Consider the following 20,972-nt stretch of genomic DNA (forward strand, 5'->3'; position numbering starts at 1 on the left):
GGCAGGATTCATATGCTAGACTAAAAGGATTAATCCTCGAGTTAAGATTTTTTGAACGCTTTAATCCCTGTTAGACACCACGCTAAACCTTTAAGATGAAATTTTCACAACAAACGGATGGAGAAGATGCTATTATCCCCACTTTGCAGCTGAGCAAACTGAAGACTTTGTGAACAGGGCAAAGACATGAAGAAATAGATTTGTTTCGATGGATTGTGCATTTATTCAGTAAGAATAGCTCAAGGAAAGCGGGTCTCAAAAGTGGTACAGATAAATAGGGCAAGTACACAACCCCAACGTTGATATTATACACGATAGCGTCTTTTGGCGGGCAGTACTATATTGATATTCAAACGACCAAAGCTCCATCCCCATTCCGCCTAGTGATTCCGCTTCATCTTCTTCCTCATTTCCACATGGCCCAGGCTAAAGGATAGGTAGGCGCAGGAAACAACATCAGCCCCATCAAATAATCCGGTAGGAAGACCACGAAGCTTACAGCCGTGGACCCCATTTCCCACTGCGTTCCGTCTAGACTGCCACACCTAAAGCTTTCCTATGCAGAAACTGTTCTGGAGATGCTATTGAAGGTGAGCTTAAAAACAGCCCTGTTCTCCCAGGTACTTCCAACACCCACATCATGGCAGATTTAAGTTCATGCAACTCCGCACTGGGCTTTTCTATTTCATTGATCGCTGTTGGTGCACGTTCCCCTCCCCTCACCCCTCACCCCCGCCGCCTGCCGCCGGCCAATAATACAAAATCAAAGCCTGGCTTTAACTGTCTCGTGCATCCCAGGGGACGGAGAACAGGACCTGGGGGATGGGAAGGAGACGCCCCCTCCCCTCCCTCCTTCCCTCCCCCACTTCCCCATCCCCGTAGCTCTTCAGATTTTGGAACTACCAATCCCGGCGTGCCCCGGGGCGGCGCGGACGCTAGGGCGCGTGCGCGGCGGGCAGCCGTTGGCTGGAGTAGCGGCTGCGCGGGTCGCGGTGCTGTGATGTCTACGGACGCTGGCAAATCGGGCCCAGGATGTAGAGTTGGCAGTGCTTGACGGCGCGTCTGACGCTGAGTTGGGTGGGGTAGAGAGTAGGGGGCGGTAGTCGGGGGTGGTGGGAGAAGGAGGAGGCGGCGAATCACTTATAAATGGCGCCGAAGCAGGACCCGAAGCCTAAATTCCAGGAGGGTGAGTCTGGACAGTTGCGAAGAAGGCACCTAACGGCGCAGGAGAGGGAGGCTGGCTCGGGGCGGTTGAGGTTTGGGGGCCACTGGCGGCACGGGCTGTGCCTAGAGAAGGCGGCAGGTAGCGCTTTGTGTGGGGAAAGCGCATTGCGGAGGGTAGTTTTGGTGCGTCATTGGGAAAAACGCTTTGGAAAGAGAAAGTGTTACGCAGGCGTTAAGACAGAGCTTTGCGTGTGACCAGCCGTAGTCAAATGTTTGTTATTGTTCTGAGGAAGGGGGCGCGGGGAAAGTAGCCTATTGTAGGGAGGCGACGGGTACGCCATGGCGGCGGTTAGGGGAAGTGATGTGGCGCGGGGGAGGAGAAGGGAGGGGAACTAGCGGTGGCCGTTTCGGGCGCTCGCGCAAGGTTCCTCGGCCACGTTGGCGGCCAGCCGTTAGCGGCTCAGGGCCGTCTCAAGCTGAGAGGTGGTCGCGTTCGGTGTAGAATCCGAGCTGGGGAAGGGGGGTGGGCTTCGCGCCCTAGGCGGGAGAACTGCGTTGTAAAATGGCCGCTGCAAGATGGCCGTCCCACCGAGGCTGCCGGCGTCTCTGCTACGGTCGGCAGACACCGCTTAAGGGCAGATGTAGCGCCCCCTTCACCGCGACCAAATGGAAACCGGTTGCGTTGCGTTTACCTCGGAAAGGTGGGTGGGGACAAAAAAAAAAAAAAAGGCCAAGAGCGTTTCCATCTGCTTTGTGTTGCCTGAAGGCATCACTTTGGTTTTGCTCCTAAGAGCGGAGTGCCAAGGTTTGTTTAATGTATGTGCGCTCTTGCTGTGCGGATTGTCGTAATTAAAGGAAAACAATTTGTGGTGTTTCCATGTTTAAGTCCTGCTTACCTAATGTCATTTTAAGCGTAGCAATTGTTTGACCATTTATAATGTCTGAGTGAAATGTATTCTTGATAATGAATTACTTTTTTTCCGAAGAAACTATCAATGCCATTATTGATTTTTGTTACGTAAATTTTGGTTTTACAGAAAAATCACGCATGAAATACAGGATTCCCATATACTATATATTATTAACACCATATATTAACACTTCGTATTGGTGTGACACATTTGTGACCATTGGCGAAAGCACATTTTTATAATTGTACAATTAACGTTCATGGTTTAACTTAAGAATTCACTGTGTGGTAAAAAAAATTTTTATTGTAATATCTATACAGACAAAAAATTTCTTAATACCTGCCTTCTCCCGCTTTGAGGGGTATTCTATTGTATCTCCTATGGATTCACTGTCTTACTAGTTGCTTTAGAGCAGGGAGTTCTTAATGTACCCTATCTGTGGATAGAATCCATAAGAGTCCCGTTAACTTGGATGGGGAAAAAACACATATTTTCTCTACTAACTGAAATTTAGTGTTTCAGTTACGAATGGAAGCCAAATTTAAAAAATATAGCTAACAGTAGTAATAACGGTGCTGACTTTGTCATTCACAAAAATCAGTTCTATCAACAGCAACAGTTTCAGAAGAAATCTTAAGATATTTGTGCTCGTCATTATTTCATAATGATAGTGGATCAGCAGTTAAATCTTAATCAAGTAACGTGTAACACTACACAAAATTAAGATATTTTGGTAACTGTTTCAATTACTGTTGGTTTCCTCTGTATTTCCTTTTTGTGTTTTAAAAACTTTCCAAGAGGAGGCCCATGGAGTTCACCAGACTGTCAAGGTATAAAAACTTAATTCCTGCTGTAGGCTATCAAAGGAGGAAATCTTTGAGATCTGAAACATTCCAGGATGGCTTACTGGAGGAAGTACTTTAGTTGTAAACTAGAAGGGTGGTAAAATAAGGTAGATAGGAACCAATGAGAATCCATGTACTGCTATCTATTTGGTTAGGTGGGGAAGAGTAGGAAGCAAGGTAGGGGTAGATAACGTTTTGAAAGGTATGCAGGAGAATATCTATACTAAACATCACTTTCTTTGTGTGTTTTATACTTTTGTGTGAATCCTGTATTCTGTAACCATTTTTAAGAAATTATAGGTATTTATAAAATAGAGAAAATACCTTGTAAGGAAAAAAGGGATATTCTGTTAATGCCAAGAATAATTTTGAAATACCCAGAGGAGTAAAATGGTAGGATTGTGACTTATCAAAACAGGGAAATAGCATTTTTTATTGTTCATGATTCCTTTAAACTTAAAATTTTTTTCTCATTTAGTAATACATTATTTGTCATGTAAGAAATTTTTGAGCACAGTAACTGCTTGTACTGGACTTGATTTTCCACTTCAAGCTAGGGTAAAGAAAACTGTTGGTGATCTAGTCCATTTTCATAATGAAGCCTTTTGCCTAGTCAGGAATTAAGACACTGGCTGATACTGGCATTTTAGTGATGTTCCTAGTAAGCACAAACCAGTGGGAGAATGGGGAATTGGAAGCTCATTAATTAGGAATTTAAGAGCATTAGGCAGAATTACCTTTGTAGTTTAGTACTAGAAAAGATTTAAGAGTGGAGAAAAGTATAAGAAATCACATCCTATTTGGTGGTTCTTTTTCCAGTTATCAGTATTTTCTCTTCCATGAAACACAGTCATTTGTTACCCTGGATCATACTCCTCTGCCAGCTGTATATTTTTTCTTCAACAGATAGCTGGAATGGGGGTCAAAGGCCTTCAGTCTTCAGTGCAGTTATTTTTTGGTAGCATTGGCAGCCAAATAAAAACAAAACAAAAAAGTTGGTAGACTATTTTCAGAGTACATTTAAAGTATCTGGAGAGAATAATTAGGAGACAGGTATTTCTTTGATGTTGTTTATTAACACTACCGCTTATCTGTATCCACCACCTTATTTAATTACCCACCTCTCCTTAGCTCAAGAAATACCTAGCCCGTTACTATACAGGTCCATTTTGGGGTGTTGTGTAACCACTAACAGTCCAAAATTGATCTGACTCACCTCCCTCCATTTTCTGTTCTGGTTAATGCTCCCACCAACCTGGGGTCATTTGAAAACCTTTATACTTTTTTTCTGTTCTCACCGTGTGTGGTTTGGATCCATTTCATTTTTTATCCCTGGACCATTGAACAGATTTGGTTTCCCTATTCCAGTTCTCATGTCAAGCTTTACATAGGCCAAGCAGCTCCTGGTGGTCGTTCCTCAGATTGGACCACTGGGCAAGAATTATATGGAGAGCTTTTACTTTAATGTGAGGTTCTGGGTCCTCCTCTGGGAAATTCTGATAGTAAAGGTCTCTAGTAAGGTTTTAAAATACGTAGTTTTTTAAAAAAAACACTCCTCAAGATTGGCAGTAGGATTTGGGAATCCTTCTGAACAGGATAAAGTCAGACTTTATAATATAACATACAAGGTAATCCATGTTCTATGTATTTTTACATGTTTATCCTATGTTCCAGTGTTCGTGACCTACTTAAAATAGTTCTCTGACAGTGTCACTATCTCGTACTCAAGTTTCCATCGGGAACCTTCCTTACCTGTGACATGCCCAAGTAGTTCACCATTTCTCTTCTTTCTGCTAACTTAAGATAGTGAGACCATGAAAGCCAGGAAATTGTTCAAAACGACTTGCTTATATGTAAGTGTCCCGTGCTAATTCAAAAGAGAGTGCTTAATACAATCAGGCACACAAAAAGACTACAAAAAGTGAATAGTTAACTCTAAGATACACAGATTTGCTGTGGAATACCTATTTTGGGTTGAAGGTTTATCTATAAATTGTGACATATTTCGAAAGTCGTTTTAAAAGCAAGTATAACTTTTTTAAATGGTGAAACATATATTGCTCAATGTCACTTAAGAATTGAGCTAGTATACTGTTTAATTTTAGAGCTTAAAGAGCTGACCCTGTTGGAGTACTTTTGTTATCTCTAGGACTTAAGAAACCAAGTGGACTGAAAATTTCTATCACAGTGAAGCATAATCTGAGATATAGTCAGGATTTGCCTGCCTGATTTTGTCTGTTGAGCACAGGGCTTGTTTGGCAAAGTGCAGGGTGCATTTCTTACCTTAAGCAGGTGTGGCCAGCTACTTTGATTTTATTTGTTACTTTTGATCCTTGAAGCAGTCTAGCACTTAGAAACGTAACACATTGATGGAAGGAGCATTGTGGAACAGAAAAATCCAGCCATCCTTGATGCACATTGCAGTTTTAATGTATGGAATGTTTCACTCAGTTTAATTAGTAAAAGGGTTGATATTAAGGATTTAAGGCCCTTAACATGAAAAGCAGGGGGAGAAATATTTTAAAAAGCATATTCCCGGTAAACAGTTTTTAGAAACAAGAAAAAGAAAAACCACTGCCAAGCAAGTAGCTGTAGTAAATTTTATTTGCTTAGCAGGTGACAGATAATTTGATGCTTTAAATAGATTGGCATTCTTTTAAATTATTTTTTGTTGGTGGTCACATCAGATATTAAGGTATTTTCCTTTTAGGATACAGTTGAAAATGAAAGGGGAAAAGGATACAGAGGAATCAGTATATAAATTTTACTAGGAATATCATTGTAAAAGTATGATGTCTGTCAGGGGTGTGTGTTTTTTTATATGTGAAGGAGAAATGCAATTAACCCAGTACCTTTTTACCTTTATAGGTGAGCGAGTGCTGTGCTTTCATGGGCCTCTGCTTTATGAAGCAAAGGTATGAAAACTGTTTTCCTTTGACAAGTTGACCCAAACTGCTTCTAGTTAGCTCTTAACTTTTCAGCTTCAAATTTCGGTGTTTTGTTGATTCACCAAGAGTTTCCCTTCTTCCTTCTCTGTTCATAGATTTCCCTGTCTTTTCTGGGTTTTCTTACTGCTTGCTTAGTGGGTCAAAATTAATTAAAAGCATTGCTTGCTTGCTTTCTGATCTTGCATTCATATACTGACTTGCTCCTTGAGCATCTGATTGGTTGGTGGTAGGAGTAAATATCATTGTTCAGCAGATTTGTGAGAAAACAATATAAAGTCATTCTTCTGTGTTAATGTAAAATCTCTAAACACTGAGCTAATTATTAAATTAGATGAAAGGTAAAAGCTAACATGTACATTTAAGTTTTGGTTACTTTTTGGTTTGTCTGCAAAGGTTTGAATCCTGAAGGGCTTCCTTTCTTCTTTATCGGTATAACTTGGGTTATAAAAACTGATTTTATAATGATAAACAGGATAATGCATTTGAGTTAAAAGATTTTATTAGTGTTAACAATAAGAATTTTTTAAAAATAAGTATTATAAAAATATAAAACAGTATAAAAAGTTTAATTATAGACAGTATGAATTCTTGGTGAATAATTTGTATATTTCTGTGAAAATAGTCTTATTTAGGTGTCAGTGTTCAGCCATTTTCACTACTTTTTACTGGTGTTTTAAAGTTCAAAAATGGCTAAATTGTCCGATTTTCAGGGATTTTAAGCAAAGTGTGTGTGTATATATAACTTAACGGTATAATGCCTATGAGTAAATTATGAATAAGTCAGTTACGAATCTCGGAATGCAACAAAAAGAAACATATTCCCGGTGCTGCCCATAAGGAAGAAGCAGTCACAGAAGAACAGTGAATGGACAGAGAGCAGACAACTTGGGGGGCGGGGGAGAGAAATTAAAAAAAAAAAAAGATGAATCCTTTTGATCATTTGTATCCCAAGTTTTTGTTTTTGTTGCGTCACCTTCTAGCACACTACTAAACTGGCAGATTTTTCTCTTCTGGCAGCAAAACACTTGATGATATAATTTTAAGTGGCTATTGGGATAGCTTAAAGTTCTTTTTGCTTCTGATAAAAACTTATAAATCTAAAACCAAATACTTGTCATATTATAATATAGTTTGAGTATTTTTCTTTAGCTGAATTTGGTTTTGAAATAAATGCAGCTTCTGGTTAGATTTTGAGAAAGGACAGGCAAATAACTGGTCATTTGGGTAGCTAGCCTTTTGTTAAAAAGGTTTAAGTTGACTTTATATTATTACGGTTCTTCAGCATGGTTGAATCTTTTGTGGCTAATTTGCAGGTTTTTATACCTATTAATACTTAAGTTGTTTATACACTTTGTTCATTTAGAGTGACGTTTTCTTTTTAGCCACCAAAAAGAGTTTAAAGTTAGTGTACCTTTGAAAGATGAAATATTTTAAAATCTAGCAAATAACCTTTCTTGTTATATTTCTAAGTGAATTTTTTTTTGTTTGTTTGTTTCAGTGTGTAAAGGTTGCCATAAAGGACAAACAAGTGAAATACTTTATACATTACAGTGGGTGGAATAAAAAGTGAGTATTAGATTTTTAAAAGCAATACTATCTATAATTAACATAGCTTGTGTCGTAGATGGGCACAAGCATATGTACTTAATTTTTGTGCAGTTTTAGTGTAATATAGTACATATTGAAGGCAGAGGTGAATCATTTGTAGTGTGATGAAATTACTGTAATAGGGTATTTGAAGACATTTTATTTTAATGCATTTGATTCTTGGAAATTTTTGTGTTCTAGTCTTAACAGACAACTATCCTGGTTAAATGATGACTGGCATAGCAGTTCATTTTTACGCCAGCCAGAATATTTTGGCCTTAGCACACTTGGTGATTGTGTATGTTATTTTAGGCAGTTATATTCAAAACTAGAGTAATCTACCTAGAAAAAGGAAAAGAAAGAAGATTGCTTCATTTGGAAGTAAGACAATTGGCAAATCTATTTTCTGAACTTTGGAAAAGCATAGTTATATGTTGACAGAAAGTGATTTCATTTTAATGCATGTTTTAACACAGGTATAGAAATTTAATTACTGAACCTAACTTTCCCCAAGAGTTAGGGGTTTTTTTTTGGCAGTGGTGTCTTTGTCTTTTCCTGGAAGTGGATATGAGCATAGATTGATTGTACTTTCTCAGTGGTGGGTCTTTGTCCAGTAATTTATCCAATCCTCATTTTTGGTACCTGTAAGTTAAAGTGAGTAGCCTATAATTTTTACTGAGAGGTTTTTAATCACTTCTATTAATGGTGTTTTGTCCTTCAAAAAAGACATTGCTAGTAAGTGTGGTTCTTTAGGTGTTATTTTTGGGTCTTTTTTAATTAAGACTTTGTGTCACTTGGAGCCATGGTCTGGTACCTGCCTGGCCACCATGTGAACAGTGCCATCTGATTTGATGGGTACTTCATTGACTTGGAAGGTTTTCGCCACAGTTTACTAGCACCTCTGGCTTTGGTCTTGTTTCATGCAGCTTCCTATTGAGGTGACTAGCCCACTTAATTTTTATTTCTTTGTTAGGAAGCTATTTTCACATATCAGATGCTTTATAATCATAGAAAGGTAGAAATAAAAATGAAATAAAAGCACATTCTGACATGATCCTCACCTCACCCCGGTTAATGTGAATTAAAGATTTTTTTACCCAATGACAAATCAGTTTGAAAGTATTTCTAATGTTAGGTAGGTAATACCAGTAACTCATATTGAACTTTTATTTTAAATATTGAGAAATTGGGAGATGAATGGAGAAAACTATCTTTTGGTCTTTCAGAAGGAAATATGTTTTTGAATGTGATTCTGGTGTAAAGAAAATCTCAAATCTTTATAGGAAGTAAAATACCTTGTTTATCCCTTTTATGATTAGGTAGGTTGGATAAAGTCCAAATAAGATAGCAAAGAAGAATGCATAGCAAATTCCTTTCCCCTCCCTCATTTATATTTTCAGAGATTGATTGTTAGACTTTCACTTTAAGAGCTGTGAATACAGTTTTTATACCTGACTCATGTATAACATCTTGTATAAAATTAACATCTTGTATAAAATAGGTGTCTACAGTTCGGAGACTGGGTTTTAGTCATATTTGTAGTTTGTCAGAAATTGTGGAAACACCAACTGCTTGTTTTTTTTCTAAATTTATTGCTTAAAAATAAACTTAATTTTTTTCTTTGATATTACATTCTAGAAGCAAGTAAATGATTAGCTTGGGTAATTTTATGTTTTTTTTTTTTTTTACCCCCCTGCTGATTCTATAAATTACTCTCTAGAAAAATAATTAGGAAAAATGTCACTAAATAGTAGAGATCTTTATTAATGTCTTTGTGATATGTTGAAAAATACTAATATGCTAAATGTCTTGTGGTTGGTTTGGTATATAGATATAGTAATTTTGAACAAACTGATCTTAGCTTTGGTAAGTAGTCAGAGAAACAGCTTTTAAATAACCCGATTTTGAAAGGAGGAGGAATTAAAACTATTCAAATGCCTACTCTGTGAGTTGTGTTTTTTATGTAGAGCTGTATAACTAGTATATCAATGGATCATGTGACTTTGGGAATTAATCACAAGCTACTTTGGAAAACGTGAAAAAATTTTTTATGCTCAACCAATGTATAAAAATTTCTGGTTGTTTGGCCTTCATTTACTACTTTGTAGTGTGATGTTTCTAAGAGCAAAAGTTGTATTTCATTTTCCTTTGCTTCAGCAATTTTCAGCTCCTGATACATAAAAAACTATAGCGATAATTTAAGTTTTTAAATCAAGGTGTATATTTAGATGCATTTGGAGGCATTTTATGAGGTTTTTGCAAGGTACTAAAATAGAACCTTGTGGTAATTTAAAAATGGCTCGTTCCCTTTGATTTAAGAGGATTGGAGAGGTATATAAGATCCTCATTTTGAAAAATTGTATGATATCCTACTTTTAAATCATACAGCAAAAGCTCAAACCCCAAATGGAATTTTCCTAAACCTCATTTAATATGTATTCTTTTTTTAAAAAGCACAATAGATACTAAAATACTTCTAAATTTTCCAAAAGCCATATTGGAATTTGTTGACATAGACATTTTAATATTCCATTTGTAAATAAATCTTAATAAAGTTTAAGCTAAATTCTGCATCTAGTTACTGAGATTACTTTGTACTATGCTGTCTATATCAGAAGTGCTGTGAGGCCCAGGCGCTCTGAAAAAACTTTGAAGACACGTGAGGATATTGTAGCCCTTTTTCCTGTTCCTGAAGGAGCTCCCTCAGTACACCACCCCCTCCTGACCTCTAGGTAAATGCATGTTTTAAAGTTTTCTCTAGGAAATCATGTTGAGAATTGCTCCCTTCTCTCCCATGGCTATTTTTTTTTAAAGAGGTCAAAGGTGGGACTCATAAAAGACTGCTTTGAGGAATACGTGTAATTGTGTCACTAATGGAGCTCCATCAGCAGGAGAAAAGGCTCACTTTGCACAGAAAAGTTCCCTGAGTCAGTGTCAGAAATCTTGTTTTAAAGGAGCTTTTAGAAGTGCCAGAATACCTTAACACCTAGGCATTTTAAAGGGAGTGGATCTACCTTTTGATGTTCTGGAAAGCCAGCATTCTGGTTAGCCTTGGAAGTGTTAGTTAATGTTCGTTTGTGAGTGAATAAAGATTTAAAGTTGTGTAGTGTGATACACAAATATAGTACCTTAATTTACAGACATAGTTGAATAGATCTAGATGGTGGTTGAATCAATTTAGATGGTGGTTGAGTATTGTAGACCCCCAATAAGTTTCTGGCATAATTTGTTTTTCTGTGTGTCAGTTGCTCTGAAGTATTATATTTCCCATGCATTACTTAATCCTCTTAACAGTCCTATGGTACTGTTATCCCATCTTATAGGTGATGAAACCAAGGTACAAGGAGTTACATAACTGCTATGATAACACAGCTAACTAGCCAGTTAGCTTTGGGTCTTAAGAAAAACAGTTCATTATGGTCCCTTGTGTTTCGTTTTTGGCAATTAAAATTATTTTATATTTTCATTTTGTAAGGCTAATTGTTTAGGAATTCTTGTTAAATTGAGTACTGTATACTTTTAGGGCATTTCTAAAAATGATTTGAATAATCTGCTTTTGGATTTGGGCAGTTTAGATTTGGAGTGCTGCTTGTGGATATATGCCGTTTTCCATTCTTTACAGGACAGAGACTGAGTACATTTTCATTTTAGTTGACAATGCATTTGTAGTGCTAGTTCATCAAATTGCTTCAGAGAAATCCAATCTTGCCTCTTGGATCTCTAAAATATAATTGGAAAAAAAGAATTTAGATAGTACGGAAAATATATTTGAATGATATTTTAACTTTTCTCTTTCACAGCTGGGATGAATGGGTTCCAGAAAGCAGAGTACTCAAATACGTGGACACCAATTTGCAGAAACAGAGAGAACTTCAAAAAGCCAATCAGTAAGTTTGTTTTGCAAAACGAATATGAGGAAATTACTGTAAATTAATTTTTGGACATGAATTGAAAAATAGAAATGGGTGGTTTTATTGCATATAAGATGATTCTTTGTACCTGTCCACTGCTGAATTATGGCTTAGACTTAAAAAGTAATCAGACACACTTTGCTTTAAAGGAAGTAGCATACCTCTCATTCCTTGAGTTTGTCCTTAGAAGCTAGGTAGAAAAAGGAGGATTGCTGTGGTTACAGTCTGATTCTATTTTTCGTCCTGGGTTGTAGAAGGTATACTTGGTGGTGGTGGTTGGGGGGTAACAAAAGCAAGGGTGCTGCATGCATGCCCCATTATTGTCCTTCAGCTTTGAAAACACATTGTGTAAAGGGACCCTGAAAGACTGTGTGGTATATAAAGTAATTGTTCTTGTTTTCAAGCTGAAATACTTATCTCAAGATAATAGGAAAGATATAGTGGGATCAAAGTAACAGAAAACTTACTTGAGGAAACTCTAGGATTAGTGAATGCCAAAACAAAATGGAATTCTCGGTTATATGGGATGTAACCTTTTATTACATTTATTTGAATTTTGGTAACACAGAAGAGCCAGATCTTAAGCCTTTAGTCTTATTTTCTTGGGGATTTTTGGTTTGTTTCATCTTTGTAAATACATTGTCTCCGTGTGCAGCTTGTTAAAAACTTTGTGCTATAAAATATTTATGTTTGGTCTTGGGAATAAATGTTAAGATAAGCATTGTCAACTTCCCAGATTTTTCAATAATATAATTTTGAATATAAATTTCTAGATAGAAAGAAGTTGCCACAATTAATTTTTCTAACCAAGTATTCAATTTATGGTAACTGTTTTGACATTACTTTTGAAGGGAGCAATATGCAGAGGGGAAGATGAGAGGGGCTGCCCCAGGAAAGAAGACATCTGGTCTGCAGCAGAAAAATGTTGAAGTGTAAGAAACAATATCTTTGTTTTAATTTGCAAAATTGAAATTCATACTTGATAATATCATGTCCGGTTTCATTAAAAATGGAAACTTCAGGAACATTGTTCATGCTTGAAAAATGTCAGTGAGATCCCATTCTTCAGTGTCCTTAGCTGGTTAGTCATTGATTCCTTGGCAGATTTTCTTATACTCTTAAATTGTATGTGTGAATATATATGCATGTAATGTTTTCTTACAAAGATAGAATTGAATTATCACTAGGACACAAGTTTTTGAGATCTTTTTGACAAGGTGTGCTTTTTTTCAGTAGTTTTAAAAAAATATATGAGTTTACCCCTTGAAATCCATGGTAAGAGTATGTGAAAGTTTAAAATACCTCCAAGTACCCCCCAAAAAGCATACTAACTCTTTAGATTTTAGAACATTTTGGTAATAAACCTAGAATATGGAAATTATGCGTAGTCACATGATGTGTGTCTGAAGAAAGTAGGTGCAGGAATGGTAACTTGAATGGTATCTTTATTTTTTAGAAGTATTAATGTAAGAAGAGAACCTAGATTATATTTTTTATTAAAAGGTAATTTACCATTTTAGGTCATAGAAATATATTCATTTAGGAAGAAAATGTTTATTGAGTCTTGAGGTCTGTGGTCATGTGCTTTTCAAAGAATCAAAAGTAACATGCTCTATAATAAACGATTTATCTAAGAAGTTTTTATGCTTTTCCTTAAAAATAGTAAAATTTTGGCACTTATTTTGGGTTACTGGTTAGACCTTTCTACTTACAAGTAAAGTTAATAATGGAATTAATTTTGCATTTGAAGTGTTTAAGGATTGTTTAAGCTGTTTTACCTTTTTTAGTGAAAAGATACTTAATTTGGCAAGGACTAAGTGTGTTGTTAGCATTTGAGTGGCTCATAGCTTTTACTTGAACCAGCAACTTATTTCCATGGTCTAGTTCTTTGGATAACTGCTCTGTTGCAGTATTCATTAAGACTTAGTAGCAAGTGAGTCTTAAAAGGCAACAATTTTTTCATTATATAGAAAATAATAATTGTTTTTTTTCTTAACTTTATCTCTGTGTACTAAAAGTTAGTATAAAGTCTAACCTGGGTAGTAGCATGCCTAAAAATTATTTGAATGTAAATTGTGTTGTGCAGTTTCATCTGCAAAAGTAATGGCTGAGTAAATACATTAAAGCCATTTGAAACTCAAATTTCCAATCTTTGGACAGTGGAATCCTGTTCTAATTGGATCCTGCAGTGTTCTCTGAATATGCATAAGTGTAAATGCTGATTAGAAAGTATGAGAACAGATATTTTACTTTGTTGAAATCTAGGTCCTTAACTAATGCCTTTCCTTAAAAAATGACTTGGGACTTCAATCATTCTTTGAGGTTGATTGTATCTAACAGCTTATATTTTTACTACATATTATTTATTCATTGGTCTTAGAAATAGATGCACAGACTAAACACCAGATTATTGTTTAAAACCTGTTGCACAGTTTGAGAAACTGGCTTGTATGCATAATTATACTACATGCAAGAAAGTTGAAGCAAGAATGTCTGAGTCCTTTATTCCAAATTCACTGAAGTATGGTTTGTGGATTCTTTTCTTTAGATTGGGATCTGTTGTCTGTTTTTATTTTATTTTTATGGTAGAGAAAGTGGTTAAGGGAAGGGTGTGAGAACTCTTTGTTGCTATATTATTGAAAGCATATATAAGTTAAAAGTTAATGATTTAATCTGACCCAGAAATATTTTCCAGCAAAATTATCTTTAGACATGCAGGAAAACACCTGAACTTAAGATGGCTAAATTTTTGTGTCTTTAAGTTATAAAATGAACTCCATACCCTAAATAAAATGAGTATAGTTAGTAACATTTGTAAACAAGAACAGAAACACTTTATTTTTTTGAGGTACCAGGACCTTGTAAGTGGAAAGTCAGCACCCAACCACTGAGCCACATCCACTCCCCAAATATTAAAGTTATAGAAAAGTAAAAATGTTAAGGTTTTCTGGTATGTTCTACCAGAAGTAACCCATAATCATGGGTTTTGTAAGCTGTTTTCCTTGTATTCTAGAAATAATTATGCCAAAAAAACAAAAATTAGTAATAAACTATTTGGCAGTATGTTGGTATTAGTGATGATCACCAAGAAGTAGACATTTTATCACACCTAGATATGGAAGAAAAGAGCCTGTGTTGAAAAGGAGGGAATAATAGTTTGAAGAAATAAAGTGAAACTGTGGACCAGTGAGAGAGTAATAACCTGGTTTTAAAGAGTATACAAATCTAAAACTGAATTAAGCCAGTACTAAAGTAATTGAGAGAAAATATTTTAACCTTTTTGGACTTTTTGTTTGGGTTTTATGTCAATGAATTAATTTGTTTTTGGTAAGCTTAATGAGGAGGATAACTTTGGAAGTAAGTCTTCTGGAGTAATCTTGGCTTATTTTTATTTTATGTGGAGGAGGTGTGAATTTTTACCAATTGTCAGTAAAAGTCCTTGTGTCTGAGTAGAAAGCTGTATTTATACTTCCTGATCTTATCCCAGGCAAAATTTCTTTACAATATTTCTCTACAAACTTAAACCTGGCAAAAGGTAATTGAAATACAAACAGTTTTACTAGCAATACTTACGTATCTTTTTCTCCCCTTCTTTCAGGAAAACAAAAAAGAACAAACAGAAAGGTAAGAATATTAACTTTTAAAACTAACTCATTTTACCTTTTTGGTGTTTATATTTTATATTCACTGTTATATTGCAAATATATGTTATTTTAGACGAAGCTTATGTTTATTGGTGTTCTCAATATGGGTGTCATTGCAGTATTAGAGTTTTATGTGGTGGTAGACACTTTGATGTTCTTTTTATTGTTTATAAATGTGTAAAACTTATTTACTTTTATCTTTAGTCTTAATGACTCCTTAAGATAATGGAAGATGCTAATAATATAAAACCTTATGCTAAATGTTGGAAGCTGTTCATAAAAGTTAAATTTTTCGTTGGGTTTTGATTTTTTAACTTGGATTCAAGTAAACCTATGTCACAGAAAAATAGTGACAGTATGTCAAGACTATTTTCCTTAAAGAGTTTATTTCATTAGCTAAAAAGTGTTGTTCTACCCTCCTGAATTTTTATAGCACCTGGAAATGGAGATGGTGGCAGTACCAGTGAGACACCTCAGCCACCTCGGAAGAAAAGGGCCCGAGTAGATCCAACTGTTGAAAATGTAAGCTTTTCCTTGAGAATTTTAATTGCATCTTCAAATTTTAAATCTCAGCCATGAAGTTACTACATGAAATAGAGAAGTTTGATTCTCAAAAGCATTGTTGGGAGTGGATATGGCCCAAGCAGTTGGGCACCTGCCTCCCACTGGGGATGTCCTGGGTTTGGTTTCTGGTGCCTCCTAAAGAAGCTGAACATACAATGAGCAGACAGTTTAGGGAGCATACATACACTACTGTGATTTAGGAGAAAATCTTAACAACTGTCTGCATGATCATTTTACTTAAAATGTGGAAGTAATAGTTCCAGCTGTGCATTTTAAGTATTTAAAAATTGATACTTGGGAAGCCGATGTGGCTCAAGCAGTTCGGTGCCCGCCTACCACATGGAGGGAGGGTGGGAGGTCCTGGGTTTAGCTCTTGGTGCCTCCTAAAGAAGATGAGCAAGACAGCAAGTTGATGTGACAGGCTAACGCAGCAAGGTAACTCAGTGAGGTGATCGAATGACGAGACCATGAGAAAACAATAAGCAGGGAGCGAAGGTGGCTTAAGCAGTCGGCACCCCCCTCCCACATGGGAGGTCCCTGGTTCGTTTCCCAGTGCATCCTAAGAAGAAGATGAGCAGAGACAGGAGACAGTGCAAAGAACAAGGGACAGGGGAGAAATAAATAAAATCTTATTTTTAAAAATTTGATACCCAATACCTTTAGTAGGTCAAGGAAAGCACAGTCTTTTAAGAGTTGTTATTCAGCACACAAAGAGGTTTATAAATCCCTTTTTTCTATTTAGGAGGAAACATTCATGAACAGAGTTGAAGTTAAAGTAAAGATTCCTGAAGAACTAAAACCATGGCTTGTTGATGATTGGGACTTAATTACCAGGCAAAAACAGGTAACTTGAAAGCAGCTGTAAGCTATGTAATATTAGATGACCAGTAAATAATGTTTTAATTCAGAGACTGAACAGTTTGACTATCAGAATAACTTAGAGAGAAATAAGATATATGAAAGGCCATAAATTTATAATGATAACTCAAAAAAGGCATATGTATAAGTCATATTTGGAGGTTGGTAGAGTGCCAACTCATTTTAAATATTGGTTATTTTCAGTCTTTTCCTATAGAGATGGTCTTATTTCAGGGTAACTAGTTAGAAAATCACCATTTGTATAACTTGATGAAATTGTGCTTATTTGCAAAGATCATTGATAGCTTGTAAAACTATTAGGTGAAAGGTTTTGGAGAACTTGATGGATCAGGCCAACAACTACTGAATAAATACTGATGAATCTTGCTATCCTTAAAATGGGACACCAAGTATGTCCCTGCTAGTAGAATGTAATAGGAGGTACCCATGACAATCTCTGAGGTATTCCTGGCTCCAAAAAGAAACAGAATCTTAGCAAGCTTGCTCATGGTAGTAATTACATGAAATAGGGACCTAGAGGAAGATGTTTAATAGTTGTGAGGGTCCAGTCATTGAAATCCAGCATGAGAATTTCTGTAGGACAAACGATCCAGGTGGGGTGGGGAGAATTGTGACTGAGGATTAAGAGATTTAAGAGACATATTAGTCATATACAAGATAGGACTTTGGCTCCTGATTTGGCACTGGAACAAAACTTAAGAGGTTTCAAACCTTGGCTGTATCACTATCTGTCATCTTGGACAGTTCCTAAGCCATTTTATGCTTTAGTTTATATATTTAGTGAAGTAATAGTAACAGTGAAATAATTTATAGAGTCTGGTACATAATAAGCATGGAGGTACAGTCGTGATAAATTTCATATATAATAATTGAGTGTGTGACAGTTTGTGTTTTTAGAGCTGTTCTATCCAGTGATAGTAGCTGTTAGTCACATTTGGCTATTAAATTTTTAGTTCTTCAGCCACATGTATTTCAAGTCCTGAATAGATACATGTAAATAGTAGATGCTGTATTGGACAGCATAATGGAACAGTTCCATCATCACAGAAGTTTGTGTTTGCATAACATTGCTTTAAGAACTTTGAGTTATTACTGTTGTGGATTACTGTTAAGTGATCTTCTATAGCATTAAGCCTTTTCCATTTTAATATTTCTTTGAAAAAGAGAATACTGATATTCAAGTGTTTCTCTGTTCATAGCTCTTTTATCTTCCTGCCAAGAAGAATGTGGATTCCATTCTAGAGGATTACGCAAATTACAAGAAATCACGAGGAAACACAGATAATAAGTAAGGATTTGTACACCCTTTAAAGATATTTTTCTTTCAGATAGTTTCTTATTCCAAATATATCTGCAACTTGTAGTTAAACTTTAAAAAATTATTATCATCAGAAATTAGCAAAATAGAATTCCATTGGTTTGATTGATTGGGGCTTGCCTGGCTAAGTTTCTTACAGGCTGAAAGGCAAAATTGAGGCTATTCTGTAGGTACTTAAATGTAACCATTTATTTATTTATTTATTTATTTATTTTTGTCTTCTATAACCATTTTTAATGTATAAACCATTCTTAGGTTGCCGGCTGTAATTTGCCAACCTCTGGTTTAGCATGTTTTTGATACGTATTTCATATAATGTTAAATCCCTTTCAAAACTCCGTCACAGTTTAACAATGGTTCATTGTTTAAGTTCAGCCTTAAACTTAATCCCTGTCTTTCTAAATTCTTTTTGTTGACCAGCTTTGAAAGTTAGTCTTTTTTGTTCATTTATCAGGGAATATGCTGTTAATGAAGTTGTGGCAGGGATAAAAGAATACTTCAATGTAATGTTGGGCACTCAGCTACTCTACAAATTTGAGAGACCTCAGTATGCTGAAATCCTTGCAGATCACCCTGATGCACCCATGTCCCAGGTTTATGGAGCGCCACATCTACTGAGATTATTTGGTAAAATGCCATTAGGAAACAAAATTTTATCATTAGTAGTCTAATTTTTTTTTTTTCATCTAAATGAGGGGTAACATAACTAATTTTCTAAAACGTGACTTCATTCTAATTTGAACTTTTTATCTAAAATGTGAAATAAAATCTGTTTAAAAGTATGTATTTTAAAGAATTGGTGGTAGTTGTATTTGCTTACATAATTAAAATATAAAAATTTGTCTGAATTCTTTTGTTTAAAGTACGAATTGGAGCAATGTTGGCCTATACACCTCTGGATGAGAAGAGCCTTGCTTTATTACTGAACTATCTTCATGATTTCCTAAAGTAAGTTTAAAAAGTACGCTTGATGTCGAAGGAACAGTATAAATAAATGCAAATACATAATTCACAAATGATAGAGATGGCTTATTAGTGCAGCACATGAAGAAGGTGGAAGAATATAAAGCTAGATCTATACTAATACTGTGCACCAAAATTCTAGATGGATCAAAAATGTACAAAATGTAAATCTAAAAATTTAAACTTACTAAAAATAATGAAAATATTTGGGGTAATGTTAAAATAATTTCCTACTGAGAAAGTTCTTTCTAAAAAAATAATACATAATGTATATTGAAAATGATTGATAAATTGGACTGTGTAAAATTAAAATTCTGTGCAGTAAAATACCTGTAAATAGAAGTCAGAAGATCAAGGGGGAATTGTATACTTGCTACATATATGATAAAGGTCTGGTATTTTTAATACACAAAGAGAAGTTCTTTAAGAAGATGAACAAACCAGTGAACATAGGAAATTCGTATAAATGGCAGTACAGAGACCATTAAACTGTTGTGACAAAAATACAAATAAAAATATCAATCTTGTCAGATTGGCTAAGATTTGAGATTGAAGAAATGGGGAAAAGGAGAATTCTGGTCCCTCCTGGAGAGGGAGATTGGAGGGCATCCTGGCAATGCATATTAAATATATTTGCTCTTTCACTGGACCATTAAACTTAACGTGGAAATACTTAAATGTGGAAAAACTTTTATGAATAATTGAAACAACCAAGCATCTGTTAGAAAGGGTTGAGGTAGCTCTGATTACACTGGTTTGGGAAGATGTCCATATGGTGTTAATTGAAGGGAGAAAGAAACCAAGTTGCAATAGAGGTTTTGGTGTGATTCCCCTTTTCCCCTCATTTGTTGAGAAAAGCTGTCACAGTCTGGAAAGGTATGGATCATACATAACAATGTATTCTTGAGCATGGTACATTAGGGTGGTCAGTTGAATGTTTCTACTTTGTAAGTTTCTGTATTTTAATTTTCATTTAAAAAAAAAGAAAACCTCATCATGGGCTCAGCTGGTAAAATTTGGTCCCTGAAGGTAATCTAAGCTCTCAGTATGATATTCTGAAGTCAAAATTGTTACCTTTTATTTTGATGTTTTAGGAAAGTGTTTATGTTGCTTATGAACTATGTATTTTCAAGATGATACTTTAAAAATGTTTGTACTGAGTACTATTTTATTTTTAGGTATCTGGCAAAGAATTCTGCAACTCTCTTTAGTGCCAGTGATTATGAAGTGGCTCCTCCTGAGTACCATCGGAAAGCTGTGTGAGACTGCTGACACTTGTGTTTGAATCTCTGTTAACACATTTTTGTTCCTAGTCCTTCTCTTGTACAAATGATGTACTTTGAAAATGTTAGTGTATAACAGAATTGATGTATGTTTGTTTTCTGTTTAATTTTAAACAGAGAAAATAAAGGGGGTTATTCTCCTTTGTTCTTTTCTTTATTTTTTTTTTTTTTATTTCAAAATTGCTACCAGTGTATTCAGTAATGGACAACAGAGAGACATGCTGTAGAGTGTTTTATTGCCTAATTGACAAAGCTGCTTTTGAATGCTGGTGGTTCTATTCCTTTGACACTACGCACTTTTTATAATATGTGTTAATGCTATATGACAAAATGCTCTGATTAGTGCCAAAGGTTCAATTCAGTGTATATAACTGAACACACTCATCCATTTGTGCTCCTTTTAAAAAAAAAAATTTTTTTTATGGTGCTTAAAGTAAAGAGCCCATCCTTTGCAAATCATCCATGTTCCTTAGGCATTTTATCTTTGCTCAGATTGTTGGAGAATGGTGGCTCGTCTTATGGTTTTTGTATTTGTGTCTAATGCACGTTTTAACATGATAGACGCAATGCATTGTGTAGCTGCAGTTTTCTGGAAAAGTCAATCTTCTAGGAATTGTTTTTCAGACCTTCAATAAATTTTTTCTTTAAATTTCAAAGAGCAATGTGCTTGTGTGGATGCATTACAAAAACCTTTGTATATGGTATAATCCTTTGTAGTTAGTGGTTTTTCAAGTGGATATTTAATTTTATTCCCCCCACGATTTATTTATTTCCCCCCTTCCCCTCCTCTGGTCCTGCTGTTTTTGCTCTCTGTGTTGTCTTATTTTCTCTCTAGGATTCATCAGGATTCGCTCCTGGAGACCTCTGATGGGGAGAGAGGTTCCCTGTCAGTCGAGCCACCTTAGTTCCTGGTTTCTGCTGTGCTTCACCTTGACTCTCCCCTTGTCTCTCTCGA

The 20,972-nt window shown here is 35.7% G+C and overlaps 1 protein-coding gene across 2 annotated transcripts; it reads left to right on the top strand.

Moving 5' to 3' along the window:
* Positions 1-944: 944 nt before the first annotated feature.
* On the top strand, positions 945-20,673 carry MORF4L1 (mortality factor 4 like 1). 2 transcript variants are annotated; one of them, XM_004480370.5, is made up of 13 exons: positions 945-1,186; positions 5,789-5,835; positions 7,367-7,434; positions 10,071-10,187; positions 11,256-11,342; positions 12,218-12,298; positions 14,965-14,990; positions 15,444-15,532; positions 16,317-16,418; positions 17,653-17,741; positions 18,226-18,398; positions 18,635-18,719; positions 19,913-20,673. In XM_004480370.5, the coding sequence occupies exons 1-13, from the start codon at positions 1,147-1,149 to the stop codon at positions 19,995-19,997; spliced, it is 1,089 nt and encodes a 362-aa protein (XP_004480427.1). In that variant the 5' UTR covers positions 945-1,146; the 3' UTR covers positions 19,998-20,673. The 2 variants fall into 2 exon arrangements, with proteins under 2 accessions (XP_004480427.1, XP_004480429.1); XM_004480372.5 differs by lacking the exon at positions 10,071-10,187 and having other exon boundaries at positions 969-1,186.
* Positions 20,674-20,972: the final 299 nt, after the last annotated feature.

Source organism: Dasypus novemcinctus, chromosome 3, assembly GCF_030445035.2.
Source record: "Dasypus novemcinctus isolate mDasNov1 chromosome 3, mDasNov1.1.hap2, whole genome shotgun sequence".
NCBI lineage: Eukaryota > Metazoa > Chordata > Mammalia > Cingulata > Dasypodidae > Dasypus > Dasypus novemcinctus.